At 43.8% G+C, this 22,482-nt stretch overlaps 1 protein-coding gene across 1 annotated transcript in view; it reads right to left on the bottom strand.

Moving 5' to 3' along the window:
* The window catches only part of Papss1 (3'-phosphoadenosine 5'-phosphosulfate synthase 1), a 75,988-nt gene that overhangs the window by 31,506 nt on the left and 22,000 nt on the right, over positions 1-22,482 (bottom strand). The window contains exons 6-9 of the mRNA XM_034500467.2: positions 13,358-13,471; positions 11,140-11,251; positions 8,648-8,853; positions 7,217-7,352 (exon numbers count right to left, since the gene is read on the bottom strand). Of these exons, the coding sequence (XP_034356358.1) occupies positions 7,217-7,352; positions 8,648-8,853; positions 11,140-11,251; positions 13,358-13,471 (568 nt within the window). The remainder of the gene's footprint in view (positions 1-7,216; positions 7,353-8,647; positions 8,854-11,139; positions 11,252-13,357; positions 13,472-22,482) is intronic.

Genomic DNA, 22,482 nt, shown 5'->3' with positions numbered 1-22,482 from the left:
ATGGGATGACACGAGAACTGAGATTTGACTCAGAACATGGCGAGAGCATTCAGAGAGGACACGTGGTGGCACAGATGAAAGTCCAGCGACCCCAGCCGGCAGTGCTGATGCTGGGTCAGAAGCATGGGGACTAGTTAGACTGTTATCTCTGCATGTGTTTTAAATTCCCCACAACAAAATGTTTTAAAAGAGAAGGCACATGTGGAGGATCCGAGGCAGAACTGCTTTTCAATTCAGTTATATAACCCTCACTTCTGCAGTTCACTGAGACTGCTGCCCACACATGAAAGCAAACTTGACCCCAGAAAGCCTTGAAGGCATCTGGGGCTTTGCACGCCATGGAGTTCTGCTGCAACCTTTCACCCTAACACTACAGTGCAAAATTGCCCAGGGACAGCACCTGAACCCGTAAGCCTGGCTATGTACCACGACACTGTGATTGGCAGATTTAGCTACAGTTTGTGGAATAAGATAGGACAGGAAGAAATAAAATAAAATTCCAGCCAAGACAAAAAGTGTAGCATCCCTACGTTCCAGAGGGGGTGAGTTGTCCCAGGAACATAAAATCATCCGTTTTGTCAAACATGGAGGGCACAGGGCACACAACAATCAAATTATATTCTGAATGCCCCTTAGAAAGGATATTTGACCAAATAAGGGCTGTGAGTACATGAAGTGACCTGTGGTATTTTGTAGAAAATCAGCCCAACCACACTGTACCAGGCTGACTCAGGAGAGTACGGAAAGTAGTGAGCTAGAGTTTCTTTTCAGCACTGTACACATCTCCATATAAGACAGAACTCTGCCAACTCTTCCACTCTCTCCACTCCTTTAACGAGTTGCCCCTCAGGGCCAATTCACCTGGCATACCATACCCTGCACACTGTGATTAGGTCCCAAATGCCAAGGGGACTAAGCAGGGCTCTGTATTAGCTACTTGCAAACTTCTGTTAACTGAGCAGAACTTGGCTCTAAGCTCAGATCACCTCTCTACCTGCCTATTGATGTCTCAATATCATCTGAGATTCAATTCCTGCCTCCTTGTCCCCATGTCCAGTCCTTTTACGCAGCCGTGGCATACAGCCCCCAATCTTGCATCCAGGACAGTCCAGCCCTCCTTTCTTCCCCTGAATGCACTCAGACCCCCATCATCTCACCGCCAGGGTCCGGAATGAGTGTTCCCCTCCCCAGTCTGGCAGAGGAGTAGACAGGGACAGGGAAGGTCTAAAGAGATGAAAACTCAAGTTCAGACAAGCTCTCCCCAAGGTAACAGTGGGTGGGGCATCTGTGTCCTGGGGAGTCTGTAATCTAGTCAGAGAAGGAATCCAGTTCTCTCAACTCCAGCAGCTCAGTTTGCAGAGCAGGGTGCTGACGGTGTGGACAGTCCATGATGGAAGGAAAGAACATGGCTCCCTTTCCTCACCTCCACACAGAACTGTCAGACCACACTCACGCAGCCAGCCTATTGCTTCCTGCTGTGCCACACAGCAAGCACGAACTTCCTGTCAAATCCCGAAGGCACCCATGCTTTCTGTCTGTATACAAGCATCCACCATCTTCCCAGCCTTACTGTCTGCTAGACAGGGCACTGACCTTCTAACCTCGCCCCCTCTTTATCCAACCCCTCTTTAAAATAAAAAGCATGAGGTATGGCATGGGACTCGAGGGGAATTGTAAATAGACTATTTCAGTATCCCTGTATTTGGTTTTAATGCTTGATTGTACCTAGTCTCCCAGTAATTCTTTGTGCATATATTTTACATCATTAAATATATGTGAAATTTCCGACATCGTGGTCTAACTGCCTGTCTCTCACTTTATACCTGGAGCAACAGGGTTCACTGCTGGGCTGTGGGAAGTTCTATTGACATACCACTCAGTAACTACCCGTGCAACTCCCCACTCCCAGCTCTACTCAATTGCATGTGGTACCTCAGCTACAGCTCTATGGCCTGACTTCCCACCTCACAGGTAAGGACACCATGAAATCACCTCAGTATTCACTACATTCTGTCTTCCCACTTTGGAATCACTGTCTATCCATAAAACCCACTCAGTCCATTCCTCATCGATTTCCCAACCTCCTCTTCCGAGTCAACATAAAAGGACCGTTCTTCACGGCAAATTCTCCCTCCCTGTACCCTGGACTCCTCTTCACAGGCCAGGAGGCAACATGGTGGAGCCCTTTCCTTCCAGCAAGTGAGAGGGGAAAAAGAGATTGGGAAAAATCCTTTCCAAAATGTCTTCCACTACTTAGAATGTAAGGGACAAATGTCAGCATTTCCTGATGGTGAAAACAAGCTGAGCATCAACTCCCTGGATGTGTGAAGGACAGTCATGTGATAACCTGTCCAATGGCATGCCAGGATCTAGTGGGAAGAGCTAGATGGGCCAGGCTCTGCACCAGCTGAGCGACCAAAGACAACAGCAGTAAGCCAGTGGCAAGTGACTGACTGACTGAATGACTGGCAGAGTGAGTGAGTGAGTGAGTGGAAGAGTAATGAGCAGCAAAGTGTTCCCAAATGTCAGCCATTCTTTTTACCCAAAAGTTACTAACCAACACTTTAACCATCCCTAAACTCAAAGAACAGGCATTGCCTGTTTTCTTTCCCTAAGCCAGCACAGCAGACCAACAAGATAGTATGGACAAGAATTCCACAGCTGCTAGACATCATGCCAGGCCTGGGGGCTTTAGAGGAGTGTCTTGAAGGAACTAGAAGAATTTTCCCTCTGCCATCAGGATTGTCATAAAGTATTGATCTTTTTGACTTTACTGAGTAACTGGAAAAATAAGGAGGAATCACTAAATCAGTAACAGGGCACCTGGGTAAACGCAAGCATACTAGTTAGCATTTCCATAAGCTGGTGGTTTCATATCTCAAAGCATGACAACAGGCTGTTATTCTCAAGAAGTGAGCTAGGGAGCTTTCTCTGTTTCTGTGGGGCTCACTCTCCACGCACCACCTCTGTCTTAGGTGTCTCTCAACAGGATAGATAGGGTCCCTCCAGGCTTACTGAGGAAAGGTACTGAGCTCCTGAGTCAGGGAGGGAAAGCTCCAGCAGGCAACCAGAGGACACAGGAAGAAACAGCTGCAGGAGCCTTGCCCAACTGGAATGTCTCCACACCATGGCCACAGCCCCCTCACTGGGCTTCCTCACAGAGCCATCTCATAGCCAAGCCCACAGTGCCACACCCAGAGTTCCTCACAGAACTCTGATCTGTGTGCCTCCTCACAGAGCACCCCACACACTCAGCTGCATCTCACAGGGTCTCCCCACAGCACTGTCTTAGCAACTAACACCAGAGCACAAATCCCTGCTGGGCACAGGGCTCATACACAGAATCTCAGTACCAAGGAGGCTGAGGCAGGAGAATACCATGAGTTCAAAGGCAACCTAGCTACAGAGTGAGACCATCTTAAAAAACAAGGAAGGAAGGAAGAAAGGAAGGAGGGAGGGAGGGAGGGAGGGAGGAACAAGGTCCCTACCTGATATTACCAGCCCAATTCCCAGCACTAATGTGGGTTCCCAACTGCACCCATCTCTTATTACACACACACACACACACACACACACACACACAGTTACATTTAGACCCTATCCAAAGGTCTATCTTATGGCTAGAACCTGCAGGACAGATTCTTCTTATCTGCTTTCTGGTTGTAACACCTATAACTAAAGACTTTGTTGAAAGAAAGCATGCTGACTTCACAGACGCTATGCTCCTGCCTCAGCAACCTCCTACATTGCCCCTTACTTTGTCAAAAATATCCTCCTGGTATCTCTATCATTCTTCTAAAACAGTGTGTAATTCAACAATTCAACAAAGCTCTCACAGACTGACTCAAGATTCTGCAGCTCCATGCTAGCCTGAGAGAAAGCAGGTGACATTTTCACTTTGTAACTAGCAGGACACAACACTGTGCAGAGTAGAAGGCTCTTAGTTGGGTCGGTGAAATCCTCCTTTCTCTAGGCTATCAGTCAATCACCTGGATCCCAAGAAACAGCTTCCAATTAGCAATGCAGGCAAGAGAGAAATCTCAATTCTTTCAGCTACAAATGGCCTCCAACACCCAAACTGTTACAGCCACGTACACAGGACAACAATCTATAGGTAACCAAAATATATAAGATGATGGGGTGAGGAGTAAAAACAGGTATGAGCAGGCACTAGAGACAAAAATGTGCGACATTCCTGGTTTCTCTCCCTTGACCACATCAGTAGACTGGTTGTTACTGGCTTCCTAAGGAGTAAACAAGAACTACAAAGTAAACTCCCTCAGTCTGTTGCTTATTTGCCTCAGTCTAAAATGGAAAAGTAAACAAAATAACACCACAAATCTTTGTTGTTTGCTGGAAGGCTAATAACTGGTCCTCAGCTACTTGAAACAAAGTTGCAATCAGTTATTATGCAACAAGTCCCCTAAATGACTTGAAATGTTTGGCTCACAAAGAGCACAAAACAGACGGAAGAGGAAAGGCTCTAATTATGAACAATAATTCCCCAATAAGTCGTCTCAACAGTGCCAATAATTGACTAACATTGATCCAAGAAATGAATTCAGATTTTGGCAAAAAAAAAAAAAAAAAAAAAAAAAAAAAAAAACTAAGGAGGTCTCAACAAGTCCTGAATGTGTCTCTGTTCACCACCAGGGGAGGGGAGGGGAGGGGAGGGGAGGGGAGGGGAGGGGAGGGGAGGGGAGGGGAGGGGAGGGGAGGGGAGGGGAGGGGAGGGGAGGGGAGGGGAGGGGAGGGGAGGGGAGGGGAGGGGAGGGGAGGGGAATACATGAAATGAACTATCTGTTACTGCTGACTATAAGTAGAAAACCCAACTAGAAATGTCTTAAATAATTTAAACATGTAATATCTCTTTAAGCATGAAGTCTGGAGACAGATGACAGAAACTCAACACTGAACACATGTTTGGGATTCTCATGAACACAGAATGGCTGCAAGAACTCCAAATATGCTATCCTCACTGACAGCACCCAGATGGGGGGGAAAGGACAGGCAAAACTGTTTGTTTGTTTGTTTGTTTGTTTGTCTGTTTGTTTATTGATCATAATAGAGTTTCTTGTCAAGAAGGACTTCATTTTTTTCTAGAAGCTGTCTCTTTCCTTTATAGTTCAATGGCCAGAAGCAACCTTCAAGGGGTCCTTAAATCTCATAGGGATATAAGGTAATTGTGGATTACTGCCCAATACCAGTCATTACTTACCTGTCAGATGAGCCCCAGTGTGTTTGAAAGCAGGAGCTGAAGCTATACTTAGTCTACCATTATATGTAGCACTCAGAAATAACTGGGTGTTAAGTCACGTATGATGGGTACTCTTGTTTGCCAACTTGCCTAGATCTAGAATTAACTAAAACCGCTGTGGAAACAACTACTGAGTTCTTGGACCCTCCACTGGCAGGCAGCCATTGTTGAACTACCTGGACTACAGCCCCTATGCCATTCTAACAAACCCCTTTTGATAGAGAGACAGGCAGACAGACAGATCGATAGATAGATACTGACTGATTCGTTCTGAGTTTTATTCCTCTAGAGGACCCTGATTAATATACCAAGTGTATGCTTCAAATTCACAGAGAAATAAAGTTCAAAAGGCAAAAAGGGATCCTACCCTGCAACTGAAGGAGCCAAGCAGGAAATGTGAATGAGCAATGCAGGCTGAACAGAAGCCACGGAGCACTGCGGTGTGCGGCCCACCAGAAGCCTCGAGGTCTACACTAACTTACGGTCATATGACTCCAAATTCCAGCCACATACAGCAGGCTCAGGAATAACACATATTCCTTCTCTAATCGTCACACCAATGCAGCTTCATGAAGCTGGATGACCAACTTCAGCCCATACAGAAATCCAGACAACTTACTCTCTTACTGTGGGCCAGGTGCTGCTCACGGTGAGATGGTCTTATCTCATTTCCATGTTTAAAATAAAACCCTACACCAGGCATGGTGGCACTCGGGAGGCAGAGGCAAGCAAATCATTGTGCATTTGAAACCAGCCTGGTCTATATAGTGAGTTCTAGGATAGACTACAGTGAGACCCTGTTTCTAATTAATTAATTAATTAAGATAAAACCCTATGCATTGGTTCCATAAGTGTTCTCATCAACTGTCAATGAGTCTTACAGAGGAGGATGAGGTATGAAACTCCCAAATGATAAGGCAGGACACTATACACACTCGGGACTCTACAAGACTGCCGGGGTCATGGCTGTCCCGCCTCCACTGCTCTATCATCACTGGGACAGAGGCTGCAGCCTCTTAGTATAGATTGGTGATCAGCTAGGTTCCAAATTGGCGACCACATTCACCTGCCTCTTCCAGGCCACACCCAGAGTTCCACACAGAAAGCCTCAAGGAGTGGTCCTGAGGATTAGGGCTCTGCCAACTTCTGGTAGGTTGACAGAGTACAGTAACAGTGGCAGAACACTGGAGCCTCTAACAGTTCAGCCTCATCTGCAGGGAAGGCTTTTCTCAACAACGCACCTTCTGAGCATGGGAAGAGATATCTGGTGCGCACGCAGCACCTCGTTACCAACACCCATGTAGCATGCTTGGTAAGAAAATCCTGGAGCACTTGTGAGTGCAAAGCTGCAGAGAACACGCCTTGGCCTTTCCGAACACACTGTCCCACTTCATCCCAAACCCAAATGATGACAGCATTGCAAGGGGACTGCTCTTGAAGCAACTTCTTCCTGTTGCCGCTCAATGTCTGCTTTACCCATAAAGCCGCTTCCTGTGTTTATCTTTGAAACCTCAGCACTTGGCACACGAGCAGACAAAGATGTACAATAAATGCAGGGTAATGGACTACACACAGTAAGGTGGCATCGCTCCAACATGGGTTCTGTGAGGTACACCAGTGGCGTGAGGAAACAGCTCTGATAAAGTCTCTTCTACAGTTCTACTTAGCTTGAACGTGTGAGTTTTATAATAAACATCCAATTCACATCCATCTTCCACACCTATGCAAAATGTCAGATCAAATTCTAAGAATGTAGGAAAATAAACTACAGAGGGCCAGGCTTGACTACGCTTTTCTTTATATATTTCATTGCCTCATATTCCTGTGGCCATTATCCTGTTATATACATTTGAGATAGTACTAGTAAAAAAAAAAAAAAAAAAAAAAAAAAAAAAAAAAAAAAAAAAAAAAAAAAAAACCTCCTGGAACTTTCCCTCCAAATAATCTCTCTCATCTTACCAGCATTCATATCTTTAAACTTCTGCTTGAGCTCCGTAGGGGTGAGACGATACTGATCAAGACCGTCGTTCCAGTAAATCCGGTCCAGGACTTGAAGATCTCCTCCAATCAGCCAATCCCCTTGTTCCAGAACCATCTAACAGGAAGCAATAGGAAATCTTTGGCTACAGTAGAAATAAGAACATTCCTCTCATGCAAGCTAAGCACAGCTCCTGAAAGCTGGTCTCTATCTTAAAGGCCAAGCTAGGCTTAGGAACGCCATGGGAATTGAAGACACTGAAGAAATAGAACGTTGTAATTTCTTAAAATACTTGTGACATAATATTTGGATGGATTTCTGAAAAGCAACAAAAAAAAAGTGAGTGACTGTTACTTTCTCAGTTTTAAAGAGAGCATTTTTTTCTCACTGTTACTAGGCACTAGTTGACAGTGATGTGTAACCTATGGGCATCTGTCTTGTGTCTTCCTATCTCAAACATTGGACACTAATGATCACTGACAATCAAGTGTATGCGAATTTGTCAAGCTCACAGACAAATTCGTGCACAATTCCTCATGTTCTATCTGCCCTCACTCACCTGGCCCTGCATCTGGAAGTCTGAGCCCACAGGATCCACACGTACAGGATACAGCGGAACCCACCCTTCCCTACACTGCACTGCCTGACACCTAAATGCACTTCACTTCTTCTAAAGCTCAGAGTCTACTTTAAAACACTAAACAACGGGCAGATATTTGCCTTCCAGGCTGACATGTCCACACTCAGTGAACAAATGAGGTACTTTGGGGAGATGAAGCATATGTCTAATTTTCCACAAGAATACAATGTTAAAGGGTAAAAACTATTAAGCTGCCCTAGTATGGCTCCCACTGCAGCCTGCCTTCAAATCCTCCTTCTGAGAACACAATTACTATCTCTCCCTACCAGCTGAGCAGTGGACGTGGATGCCTTTAATTTCAGTGCTCAGAAGGCAGAGGCAGGTGGATCTCTGTGAGTTCAAGGCCAGCCTGTCTACAGAGTGAGGTCCAAGACAGCAGGGCTACACAGGAAAACCCTGTCTAGGAAAAAACAAAACAGACAACAAAAATCTTTCCCTACCACTAGACCACAAGAGAACACAGTAAGCATTTTAGCTGTGTGTTATTTTAACTGTGTGTAAACATTTTAGCACACTGATATACACACAGAGCTAAGCACAGGTTTAGCATGCTAAGGGCTCTGGATTTAATCCCCAGCACCAATGGTTTTAAATGCCTACAAAGAGTCACTGAATAAATATTTACATGAACCAAAATGACAAGACCATCTGCTCATTACACTCATCTAAGATCCAGTCTCAATTCTGCAAAACTTCACACCCCAGAGGAACAATTAACACACAGGCAACGGCCACATTTCAACACAAACGTTACTGTCAGATGAGTCAAGACCTTGATGTAGGGGTGGTTCTTGCATGTTGTTCCCCACTGTCTGGCACAACGCTCCTCTTTCCGGTGCTCAAAAAATTCAGGATTCCGGAGGATAGCCACACGGCGGCCCTCATACAGCAGAGCAAATGCTGTGCAGCCGTCCAGCCTCTCTTTGTCCTCGTGTGTGGCTGTCAGAACTATAGGCACTGATAAGTTGATGACACCTCCTGCAGGATACACATGTACACAGCTCATTCATTAGGTGTCAGTACAATCACCTTGCCTTCAGTAACACTCAAAGAACAACATTTTTTTTTTTTTTAAGAACCAGAGTCAATGACATAGCTCAGCAGTTAAGGTTACTTGTCACCAAACCAGGCAGAGCTCAGTCCCTGGAACCCACATGGTAGAAGAAATGAACTGACAGACACAAGTTGTCTTCTGTCCTCAACACGTGTCTGAGGCATGAATGACTACACCTGAGTACCCAGCACAAAATAGTCAGAAGAGCAACTAATTTCAGAAAGTTAAAAAAAAAAAAGAGAAGAAAAGGAGAAAGAAGAATAAAGGAGGAAATGAAGGAGAAGATGGAGGAGGGAGAAGGGGTGAGGGAAAGAAGGAAGGGAAAGAGAGAGGAGGAAATAGGGAGGAGATATGACAGAGGAGGGAATAGGAGAGAGAAAGAATAAAAGCAAACAGCAAAACTGGGGTGTGGTGGTACAGGCCTTTAATCCCAGCACTGGGAAGGCAGAGGCAAATGGATCTCTGTGAGTTCAAGGCAGTCTGGTCTACAGAGTGGAGGTTAGCAAGGGCTACATTGAGAAATGCTATTTAAAAAAAAAAAAACAGCAAAAAGAACCAATACTATATCCAATTCTTACAAGTCATCCAACTGTCCTTAAGAAAAAAAAAAATCATACAGAATTATAAATGTAAAAGAAGCAATTTACAATGGAAGCATCAGTGGCTATCACTATCAAAAGCAATCTGTACATCCCATTAAATGAATGAGACCAGAAACTATTTTTTGACCTTTCCAAGAAAAACTTAATCTTTATTGTAAAAATCTAAATAACTCTATGTATCCCTGAGTATACTTACATGACAAAGATAGCCACATTTTCTTACTTATTTACTTACTTCATGTGTGTGCTGTGTGCATGTGAGTAGGTGAATGCTTAGCCCAGGGGTGGATGCTGTGTGTCCTCCTCTATCGCGATCCACCTTGTTCCCTTGAGACAGAGTCTCTCATTGAACTGGCATTTCAGGAGAGCTGACTGGCCACCACGCTCCCAGGATCTGCCTCTTTCCACTCCTCGGTACTGGGGTCACAGGTACACACGGCCATGCCCAGCTTTTACAAGGTGCTAACAATCTGGACTCAGGTCCCTGCTTTCACAGCAAGTGCCACTTACCCAGCCCTGCCCCTTTTAATTACATTCTTAATACAGTCAGAGTCAAACCAATGTCAACTGTCACTGGCCAAGAAACAAAAGCAGTAATCAATGGCTCCAATTAATCTTAACAGTGTTGCCAGTGAGCCCAAGACACAGTCTCCATTCCCAGCCTAGGAGGCTGTGTATGTTTGGTCTTACTTTGGTTTTTCTGTTGTTTGAGTCTCTTAAGACAGAATCTCTTTACTGAGCCCTGAGAGTCCTGGAACTGGAGATAGATAGATAGATATGGTTGGCTTCAAACTCACAGAAATCTACTTTTCTTGGCCTATGCTAGGATTAAAGGTATATGATGTGCCACCATGTTCATCTGTGTGTGTGTGTGTGTGTTTAAGTCTATACTATAACATATGATAAAATATACTGTTAAATTCCTATTTGAATTTATATACATAAATCTTTTTTTTTTTTTTTTTTTGGTTTTTTGAGACAGGGTTTCTCTGTGTAACCCTGGCTGTCCTGGAACTCACTCTGTAGACCAGGCTGGCCTCAAACTCAGAAATCCACCTGTCTCTGCCTCCCAAGTGCTGGGATTAAAGGCGTGCGCCACCACCGCCCAGCTCCTATTTGAATGTATATATTTAAGTAATTATACTGTGTAACAAAAATCATGAACAAAAAATATGTGGACAAAAGTTGTCAGCCATGAATGAATCTATATGCACTGCTGAAATTGCTAGGAATTATAAAATTCCTAAAAATTATGAAATTGCTAGGAATATCAGAGAGCAATGGTTCAGGATGTGTGCCCTGAGTGGGCAGCTCACCACGGTGGGCAGGCTGGCGTGGCACAGGGAAACAGTGTGTTTTCATGATTCCCTTTCTGACCTGATTGCCCACTGTCCTTCCCCACAGTGAATGACACTCACAGGAAGGGAAAATGGAAATGAGATCCCATGGTTCACTTAAAGTGTTCAGAACAAAACCAGCTTCATCTTCATGACTACTCTACTGAGAGAGACGCCATGACTACCTTCATGAAACGTAACAAACACCCGAAAGCCTGCCGTACACAACTTCCTCCACACACAACTCAACTTTAGACGAGGACTATCTTACCATCCAGAAGACAATCGAAATGAAGGCACTGCAAGTATTCCCTCTCTCTCATGAAGCCGTTCAGAGGAGTTGCCCAACCTTCTGCCAAAACCTGCACCCACTGCATATCCACCTAGTAAATCACACAGTAAATAAAAACAAAAACAAAAACAAAACCCACTTATTTCTAGTATTTATGAGCCCAAGCAGTAAAAATTGATGCATTTAATTTTGAAAGTAATAGAAGCAGACACATCACTAATAGTTGTGGGTCCTACAGATGGAAGAAAGAATAAGAACTCTGGGAGAAGGAGCTTTAGCTCTGGCATATCCATATCACATCACCACACACACACACACACACACACACACACACACACACACACTTCTACCAGGGACAGCCTCGCCTAAGCCAGTGGATCTCAAACATCAGTGTGTGTCAGACAGCTTCTGAGATGGGTGTGACAACACAGACTGCTAGATGGGCTTGGGGGTGCAAACATGGAGAGGCAGGCAGATCTCTGTGATTTTAAGTGCAGCCTGGTGTAGACGGCAAGTCTCCAGTCAGTCAGGCTAGAGGGTAAGAGCCTGTCTCAAAGCAAACAAACAAACACAGATTGCATCGCATTTCATTTCCAAGGCAATAGAAATTTTACAATTCTGCCAAGTTCCCAGAACTGCAGACAGTGAAGATCTGGAAACTCCATGTTGATAGTCACTATCCTAAATCAAAAAAATACTTTAAACAGAGTATTTACCAAAAAGTCTCTTCCCTAGTGCCTTCATCTTACAAAGATCATTACTGCTTTAACCTCCGGGTTTGTGGTACATCCTCTCAGAACACTAAAGAACTTGTTAACTCCATATGATATTCAGCAATGGATCCCAAATGAGAGGCGGCTGAGCATATGGCCAATGGTGTGCAATAAAATGGAGTCTCACATTTATTCCCAAAGCATGATGGCCAATGTGTGTGTAAAGAAACACAAGGAAACACGAGGAATTATACAGCCGCAATTCATAGGAGAAACTGTTTGTGGAGACTATTTTTCTACTTTCAAGTTTTCCTAAGCCTATGACAGTGGTTATTGCTTGTCTCAACTCTAGCTGGCATCTGTTAGGAGCTAAATGCCTATATTGCTGCAAATGTCTTATGTTGAAGCCTTAGCCTTCAATGACCAAAGAGGTCTGGGAGGAAGTGTAGACAGGGAGCAAGTCTTGTGGGTACTGTAAACGGAACAGATCTGTGAACTGCTGGACTGAAGGAAGTTTACATTAGGCTTCTATAGTCCAATATACCCACAGATAGAGCTCTCTTTCCCTCTGTCTGTACAAACTCTGGTTCCTCCACCGCAGCTGGCTGGAATAGTGCTGCTTTACGCCACCCTCCCTGACACTCATCATCTGAGACCCAACCACACAAAGCCCATCAAGATGGACTCCTACCAAAGATCTGAACAACATGGAGGAGTGAGTCTCTGTCCAGGCTATGTTCAGTTCTCCATCCTCAGTACTGAGAGGTGACACTTCCTTAAATATTCTAGAATCTTGTTATTATAAAAGAAGGGCTGAAGGAAAAGCCAACTGCTACTCATACTCGTCTTATTCCTTACTTTTGTGGGCTTTTCCTTGTTTTTTTTTTTTTCTTTTATATCTGTTTTTAAAATATATAAAATATATAAAAATATATAAAAATTATACAATTTAAAGTTTCCTAAGATTTGAGACTGTCACAGCTTCCTCTCTCATCCTGTCTAGTTTAACTCAGCAGTTGTTAATTGAGAAAGACACCTAATGATAGCATTAGGCAGAGATGTACAACAGAACCATTCCTAATGTGTCCATTTTTCATAATATAAGGGAGAGTCAAGTGTTGAACAGGAAATTGGGAAACATGTTTAAAAGAGTAAAAGTTCATTTTAATTATTATGGATTAGCATTTCTTAATGCTTTAGAAACAATCCTTTCTCTTAGGCCCCCAAATCTCGCATAATCTTTGTCCTTTGATATTTCAAAATAAACAAATGTGACTAAAAGCAAATCAAAGTCACGGCAATGTGGGAATATTGCAGCCCATTAAACACATTGCCCATTCTTAGGAACTGTGATATACACCACAACACCCTGACCCTGCGACTGCTACCCTGGCTTCAAACACACTGCTAAGCCCCACATTCATCACACTAACAGCTCCATGAAAGGCTGCATCGCTTGCTTTGAAAAGCAGCGGAGAACTTACTTTATTGATTGTCAGGGCTGGTAAGGATTCTGCATCAGTTTTGGCCAAGTGCAGTTTATTCTCTGGAACGTACAGCTCTTTCACTTCATAGGAGGCATCGACAGGGACGATGTCCTGCACAACAACACGGGGACAAGTAGACATTTCATCCAACACTGCAGTAAGAGACCAAGAAAAATAAGCATCTCTAATGGAAAAGGGGCTTTAGGGCCACGTTCCCTCTTCAACTTCCCTAATATTAGTTGGTCTACCCCCAAGTAACACCCTCACTCAAGAAGTCAGCATCATGTTCCATTACCTAGTGGCAAGGAATAAATTCCTAGAATCTACTCTGTGTCAGAACAGGCAACTGTAAATAGAGTTGATCTCAGATACAATGCAGCAAAGATTTCAAACACGAAACAACCCATATAAGATGTCATTTTAGTCCATTTTTCCATGTGTACCTTTGTCCTTAGTGTCACTACAACACCATTTTATTCATTAAATCAATATTCCAGAATGAGTCAAATTCCTCTCGGAATCATTGAAAACTAATACTTTTTGATCCCGCATGAAGTAGTCTGGATTTACTCAAAGTTCTAAGTAAGTACCCACCTATGACACTGCTCACCCTCCATGAACTGTGCGTGGAAGCGCAGAGCAGAAGTGTTTGTTTGCAGGCACATAGAAGTGTGTGTGTAATACAACATAGCCTCATATACTGCTACCAGGAGATCTTTTACAAGGCTTGCTCCCAACATATTACTGTGCTCTAAAGAATCCTAAATAGGTCTGGCCACTTTAACTCTTTAATATCAAGTCTGTCAGCACACAAAATAAAACCAACTGTGGGCTTTTCATACATGTGCCCAAGCAATGCTTTGTTATTCAAAATAAAACAATTCTCAGGAGAATAAGAGGACACAGACCTAGGAAAAAGGTTCTGAAAAAACAAGCAAACAAATAAACAGAAGTCTGTTCTCCAAAATAAACAAAGAAAACACAAGAAAACCAAAACCTGTGTTCAACGGTTCAAAGAAGGTTGTTTAAATGGACATCCTTTCCAAAGCAACTTACAGATCCAATGCAGTTCCCAGAGCACCACTGACATCCTTGACAGAGGTAGAAAAACAAACCTAAAAGCATCACCAGCAGCCAGACAGAAAGCCTCACTGAAGATACACAGAGGGCAAACAATCCTATGAAGATGCTCAGAATCCCACTGTCCCTACCACAAGGACCAAATACATCACACAGGATGGCACTAAGCCCTGGTGAGGAGGGCCGAGCAGGAACTTATACCCATGGCTGGTGAGAACACAGAGGCACGGAACCTGTGATGTCAGCACACATCAAGCCAGGACAAGAGATGGAGGGGGCTGCCATACAAATGACTGAATGAAAGAAGTCAACCTGCAAAGGCATGATACCTACTGTACAGCATCAATGTTATCAAGAAGCTAGCACTTATATTAAAAGAAGTTTTGTTTTTTTTTTTAAAGCACAAAGCAACAATCATCGAAGTAACTCAAACCAAAATATTAACGAAAGAATCAGATTCTCTTTGTGGGCATATGTATGTGTGTGCATGTTCATGTGTGTATGTATATGTGAGAGTACACATGGAAACCAGAGACCAACATCAAGTGTCATCCTCAGCCACTCCTCATCTTGCACGCACACGTGTTTGTGTGTGTGTGTGTGTGTGTCTATGTGAGTGTGTGTCTATGTGAGCATTGTAAGGTTCACACTGGTTATCTTCTATCACTCCCACCTTATTTTCTGAGACAGGATCTCTCACTGAACAGGAAGCTTGCCATTTTGACTAGACTGTCTGTGAGATAGCACTCAGGACCCTTCTGTTTCTGCCTCCGGAGTCTTGACATTACAGGCCTGTGCTCTTGTGCCTGGTTTTTTATGTGGGAGCTGGAAGTCTAAGCCTAGATCTTCATGCTTGAGTAGCAAGCACGTTTCCAACTGAGCCATCTTCACAGCCTGAGAATCAACACGTGATGGACCTACCCTGCTTATATAGTACATGCCACACAGCACCTCAGGTAATGGTGGACTGGTATATGACAGTGGTGCCATAAGTATCGGTAGCCTAGTGACTCTACACATTTCTCAGCGCATGACTCATCTAAGGGATGAGCTCAAAGTGGCACCTGACTGTATTTGGTTCTACAGCAAAAGAAAATAACAATAATAATAGCAATTACAATAACAACAATAATAATAGTGGCCCTGTAAAGTGGAAAGTTCTGGTTTCTTTAACAACTCAGTTGTATCACATGATGTTTTCTGGAAGCTGTCTTGTGAGAGGGCATGTGATGTTGTGCTGAAAACAAACACTTGAGAGGGCATAGGATGGTTAGAAAGAATTCAAATGGAAGCCCACAGTCCAAGAGGATCCTCTTTCATTGCTACACCTTGCAGTGCTTCACTGGTCTTTGCTGGTCTTCATTGGATTCTACCTCAGAGAGAAACACGCCGAAGAACTTCTAGTGGTATTCGGCTGATTCTGGCTGCTTCCTCTGACTCTGGCCTGTTAGGTGAAGCATTGCCCCTTCTGCTGGATCGTGCCACCACTACTAATTCCTACTGATTCATGTTTGGTGTTGGCTATTGAACTGGACTGCTGGTATCCTGACAGCAAAGAGTGGAATTTCCCAAAGAAACTACTCTTCACAGGTCCACAACACCCATTTCATATCAACCTTCTTTCTCCCCTACCTCTGGTCAGTGGGTTAGAAGGGAGGTTGAAGCATTTAAAAACCCTAAATAAAGTTGGTTTTAAAAAATCTAAGCCTACAACCCTACAGGGATGGGGGACAGGGGTGGGGGGCAGGGGTGGGGAGCTGGAAGTCCATATGGTATAAGAATACCAGGACCAGCTGCAGGGAGGCTGACCTACTTCACTTGGGGTAATTCAAGGCTTATGTAATTTTGGGGATGGAGGTCAGAATATCCAGGATGGGCAAAGGTCACTGGCTGAAGACTGATGGTACCAAAATGCCTCATTAGCATGAGGAAGCATTCCAGGAATCTCAGGTGCTAGCTGAATGAGTTCTTATTGGGAAAAGGGAAGTTGAACCTGTAATCTTAACCAAGGCTACATGGCTTTCTGTAGGGAGAGATGGGGAAGAGTAGCTGAACTCCCCAAACAAGGTCAAAAAGGTCAAGGGAAGCCCTGCCAATGAAGGGAGTCCTCCATATTGCACTGAGCTCAGAAGGCTACCTGGGTAATGGAGGACTTTGACCTTAGTCAGCAGGAATAATAATAATAATAATAATAATAATAATAATAATAATAATAATAATAATAATATTGTTATTATTATATCTATGCCAAAAGAGCACATGAAGACAGGGTATACCAGTTTAAGCAATCCCTATGGAGTATGAGAATCTAGACAGTATTAGTGGCTTACAGCACTATCTCCTCAGATACTCTGCTCCCACAATGGTATAAGAGAGGGAAACACAGCTCAGTTCAATCAAGTGACAAAACCTGACTTCTCCTATGGTTATATTCAAGGAGGCCTCTGACCCTCTCATAATAAACCCAAGACTAAGAAAGACTATACATACAGGAAAAGAAGTAACAAAATCCAAAACCACAGCCAGCTATGACAGTCAGGCCGGCCCACAGCACCACTCCTGGAACACAACAGCATTTCTCACAGGCCCCTGTCCCTCGAGCATCCCACTAATCAAGGAGGAAAGCAGGAAAATACGTGTGTGAGGCACAAACTGCCCAGCTACTCTCCATAAACCTCCCAGACCTTCCATATTTTCTAGTAGAAAGTTATCATTTGTATTTATTGAGGAGAAATATTATATCAGGTCATTAAAGAAAAAAAAAGTGAACCAAGGCATCCCAGCTCATTCAGATGCCTCTAAGCTGACTTGGTGGAGTTCACATGCAACCATATACTCGTAAGGTGAGCTACTTCCGACAACAAAGTGAGTGTGTGTCAGCATTCGGGGGTGGGGGAGAAGCTTGGAGTCAGAAGTTTATATGGAATGCCTGACTTCAAGAATGTACCTAAGAAGGGAAATCACATACAGCAGGAGAAGAAAAAGATGCTTCTTTAAAGTCAGATTAGCAGCGTGACCATTGCTATCCATGTGGACTTCCAGTGTGCAAAGAGTAGTTGGTAGGAGTTGGGAATAGGCACAGCGAAACACCCTAAATCCTTCTGTGTCATCTGCCCATTACACTATTTAACTGTTCTCTTCCATGGGTGCACTGCAGGGTGAATGGCCTGTTGGCAATCTCTACCAAGCTTGTGAACATCCAGAAACCCCTGTCCCTGAGGGACAACAGGACACACCTCAATCAGCTAAACACACTCCACATGTTCAGTTGGATACACAAGCCCCCAAAGTCACATTAAGTCATTACATATTCTTGGCAGCTGCAACATGAAGAACCAAAATCCTCCACTCTGGGAAATAAATGCTGAAAGTATCAATTACATAAAAGGCCAGGTCCTCATTAGGCTTCTGTAAGGACAAGTACAGTAAGGTTCACAGAAAGGACACAGAAGTCAGTAAACTAGTCACGAAATTCAAGGGACACATTTTCAAACCAAAAGGAGATGGAAGGTAGCAGGAAAGTATATGTCAGTTATTCCTGATGTTCTTACTGCTACTGTAGTGAGAGAAGAGAAAAGATATGAACATTCTTTACCTAAGAATCTGCGATCTGTGCTCCAATTCTAAATGTACAGCCTTGAGCAGGCTTCTTTACCTCATAGCCTGATGCCTCTAGTCCCCGACCACTTAAAAAAGGATCCAGACACATACTCTCCAGGGCTGTTGTAAGAATGAAGTGGCATGGTGCCCTTTACAGGGATCCACACTGCCCTAAAGGCTTCACATGGACTTGTTCATTTGTCCTAATACCTACCTATCAAAGCAAGAGAAACTATCACTGTCTGTCTGTCCCTCTACAAATGAGGGCACTAAGGCCAGAGACATTAGCAAATGCCCACTGTATTCCTTCCAGTGCACTTAGCATACCGGTAATAAATAATGATGATGGTAATACTCTCTGTGCTTGTACATGCTGGGGTCCAGCCTTAGCTGCTTGTACATGCTGGGGTCCACCCTTAGCTCCTCACGCCAGTCCATTAGCTCACAGAATTTGCAGTATCCTCCAAGGCAGGTACTATTACTAATGACTATCACTAATTAAGAAATGAGGCCAGAACCAAAGTCATTTCCCCAAGGCCATAAAAATCAATTGATAAGTGGCCACTTCCATCACCTTGGAGCTCTTAGCATTTTGAAGATCAGAGTACACCGTGTGGGAATAAATGCCATGGGGTGCCCACAAAGCCAGTCTCAGCCCCACCCGGGGAAGAGCTACTGTCCAGTTTCTTGCTTTGCCCTTTCTTTCTTTGCTGTATTACAGAGTGGACGGATTGGGGAAGGCACTTTGTGGTGGTGGGAACTGGAACTCTCCCCTTCTCCCACATCTATTGGCAGATAACTGTCAACAATCTAGAGAGATCAGAAGAAAGGCACTCAGCAAGCCTTTTCAACTCCATCTGATACAACAAAGTACTTTTAATTTCTAGCTGGTTAGCTCTGCCAGAAACCCAAGATGCAGCTCCTAAAAATCAATGATTGACAGCAGCATGACCAGCCCACTGCAAAGTTCCAAGCACACAGCTGAAGCTGTTGGAGTGGGACTCTTTCTTCAAAAAGAAGCAAGCCCTCCTCAGAAACACAGCGTAGAGAGTATCCACGGCTATCTGATTCCGTTTGCCCTGAACAGAGCAAGATCTTGCAAAGGAGCCAGTGTTTCTACAAAGTAAAAGGCTCCTTCTGACCAGACCACATCAGCCCACAAATACACAAATGATCTGTGGGGAAAGCTGAGTTTCTCCAAGGTGACTAGTGAGAGGCAGAGGTAACCCAAGTGACTCCATGTGATGTCGGGAAGGAATTCATTCACGAACACTGTGCTTCAGCATATATGCAAGTTTAGTCATACACTGCTTTCAAATATCAACATGGAGGCTATAATTATGTTTTCAAAATCAAGCAGGAAAATATTTTATTTTTAAGCCAAAGTAATTTTTCATCACACACATTCAACAAAATTCTTCCCTTTCCAGTTTCATATCTAACAGTATTTTAAATGAATTTTAGTCTTACAATGTGGTATGCATTTCTACTGGTGGATAACCAATGCTAAATAAAAGATCAAGAGTTTGCTTCTGTTTCCTTCTCAAAAGATAACGTTAATATTTCTGGAACTGACACAAACACCATGAGCCAAGGGGAATGAGTCAAGGGGAACACAAAGCATCTGCTCAGTGGAGGTGAGCTCTATGAAGAGTCTGTGTAGAGATGAGGCAACTACTTAACAGAAATACAAATTGAACCCTGAAAATGCAGACACAGGGCTAGAGAGATGGCTCTGTGGCTAAGAGCACTGGATGCGCTTCCAGTGGATCTGGGTTCAATTCCCAGCACCCTCACGGCAGCTCAGAGCCGTCTGTAACTCCAGTTTCAGGGGATCCAATGCCGCCTTCTGGTCTCTGCAGGCACGAGGCACAAACATGGTGCACAGACACAGTAGCAGACAAAACACCCATACCCATATATATTTTTTTAATTTTAAATGCAGACACAGCCAGTTTCTACCACATTCTAATCCAACCCTCAGTTCCTAAAACCAGCACTAAACACCCAAAAGGACTGACACCAGCTCAAAGTGAGACTGGCTACCTAAGGAGCAGAATGCAGAGTCCCTGCCACAGACATACCTACTATCAGAAACACTGGGCCGTCGTTATAGAATCATATACTGCACTTTATTTCAGCAAATTTCCTTTGAAACAAAAAACAGATCACTCACCAGGACAGAGAACGTCTTCACCTAGGCACCTCCCCATCTGAGAGGCCCCCATGTTCCAGCGTGAGAGAAACAGAGAATCAGGCTGCCGAAGTGTCCCAAGCAGAGTCCAGTGAACAGTTCACACATTACCCATAATGAGGGCTACGTTTCATACCTCCAAGTACAGAAATATTAGAGCCTATGAATTTTAAATGCTTAATCAATTTAAAAGACGGATAATCCATTTTTTAAATTGCTGTCTATGACTGAAGGATGCTACACCCACATCCTTGTTTGGGCAACTGTTTTCTGCTTGGAAACAGGTGAGCACGACGCTCACTCATTACTTAAAACTAGATTCTGGTCCTCTCATTTGACTCTTCCTGTAGACGCCTGAGCATGTCAACAGACAGTGGGTCCACACTGTAAGGCTTTTTCTCTATGTATCTGCTGTACTTCTGGAGCCAGATCTGCTCAGCAGATTGAATGCTGGGGCTTGTTCACATTTTCATGCAACTATTAAGTTTCTATTATCTCCACTACATGCATCCAAAGCACGAGCAAAAGACATTCTGGCAACACTTTAAAACTGAGCTACAAAGTCTGGTTTTTTATGTGCAGTATAAAATCCATTTAGAGCACTAACCCACCATTTTGTAAGAAGACAAACCTCTAAATAATTTATAGCACTAGTAAATCCAGAGTTCCTGGTAGATTTAAAAACAGCATTTAAAATATCACTTTAGATTAAAACCAGCGGCAAGAAGCCTACTCCCCTGTGCTCTACCAGGCCCAGTTAAAATGCAATACTAGCAGGCCATCTAGTGACCACTCAAGGGGTAGTGGAAAGAAAAGACAAAGCCTCCTGCTGGCTTGTCTTCTACATTCTTGAATAAATGCATGCAAATGAAGAAAACAACGGTCCTCTGATTAAATGATAAGAAGTATATTTTTACATGCGTGACTATTATTGAGAAACCAGACTGGAAGAGAAATTAGAATCTAAAGTACTCACATAACAAAAGACCTCATGGCTGTAATATCCATTTTTCCTGAACATGCAAAATAAAGATTTATCTTCCTTGATGACAGTAAGTGAAGAATACCAGTTAAAGCCAGCAGCGGTGGTGGTGGCGGCAGGCACTTTTAATCCCAGCACTCACTTGAGAGGCACAGGCTAGTGGGTCTCTATGAGTTGGAGGCTAGCCTGGTCTACAGAATGAGTTCCAGCACAGACAGAGCTACACAGAAAAACTTTGTCTCAAAAAACTGAAAATAAAATAAAACAAATAGAATTCATTTCAGAATGAGTCTCCCCAGGGTAAAGCTGATTAAAAACAAAACAAAACCAAAAACTAGCCATCTGCGACTATGGTGCCCATGAACACAGCCTTCTCAAGCTCCTCATTCTCTCAAAAGTCCCAGGTGATGCTAGCTTCTTCTCTCTACCCAAAGCACAACAGGAAATCCATTATATATTTGGTCTTTGTCCCCAGTTCCTAGCACAGAACTAGGAGCTTTGAATCTCCTAAGTGCATGGTTGATGTCTCCTGGACAGTTCAGGATTGGGTTTTGTCACCAGAAGGATTACCTTGATTGCAAGTTGGTAACTTGCGGCCTCACCTCTCACCTACTTAAGTCACTAGTCACTGCCTTGGGGTGTTGAGCCGATTGAGAACTGGTTAGGTTGACTTCCTCTGCTCTGAGTCACGGCTGCACTTCACAGGCTCAGCCCCTCCACCCTCCATTTATTTGAGATCCCACCATGTGCTCTCCGTTAAGCACCTGTAGAGAATCTCACAGACTTCTCTGCAGTGATACTGAAGGTGAATCGCATGTACTATACCAGGCTGGATGGTTGGACAGGGTGTGCATTGTACCAAAGTCGCCTGTTCATGGGTAAAGCAGTGCGCATCCCACCAACTAAGAAGTGTGACCTGCCAGCTGTTCACTGACTTCTCCATGTGCCCTAAGGCTTATCTGAGATTCAACTTTACTAGGAAACAATCAAAGAGAATTCATGTCAGAACAGATGTAGTTTTGTCCAAGTGTATCTTCTTCCTCTGATTGTAATTTTAAGTTCTACACCAGGCTACAAAAGAAGAAACATGAACTAATTTATGCACGGCCATCCTGTTTACACACTATAAACGAAGTAAGAGCGGCGGAGACCAAACATGCAAGTCCATAAAGCAACAGTACTGCTTGGCTGGCCACCGCATCCCAGCGTTTGTTGCAGTGTGCACCATACGTGGCACTGAGCGTTCCCAGTTAACGAGATTCTCCA

The sequence above is a fragment of the Arvicanthis niloticus genome, chromosome 4 (assembly GCF_011762505.2).
Source record: "Arvicanthis niloticus isolate mArvNil1 chromosome 4, mArvNil1.pat.X, whole genome shotgun sequence".
NCBI classification, from domain to species: Eukaryota; Metazoa; Chordata; class Mammalia; order Rodentia; family Muridae; genus Arvicanthis; species Arvicanthis niloticus.
Note: the sequence above shows the minus strand (reverse complement) of the source record. Positions and strands in the feature narration are given on the sequence as shown.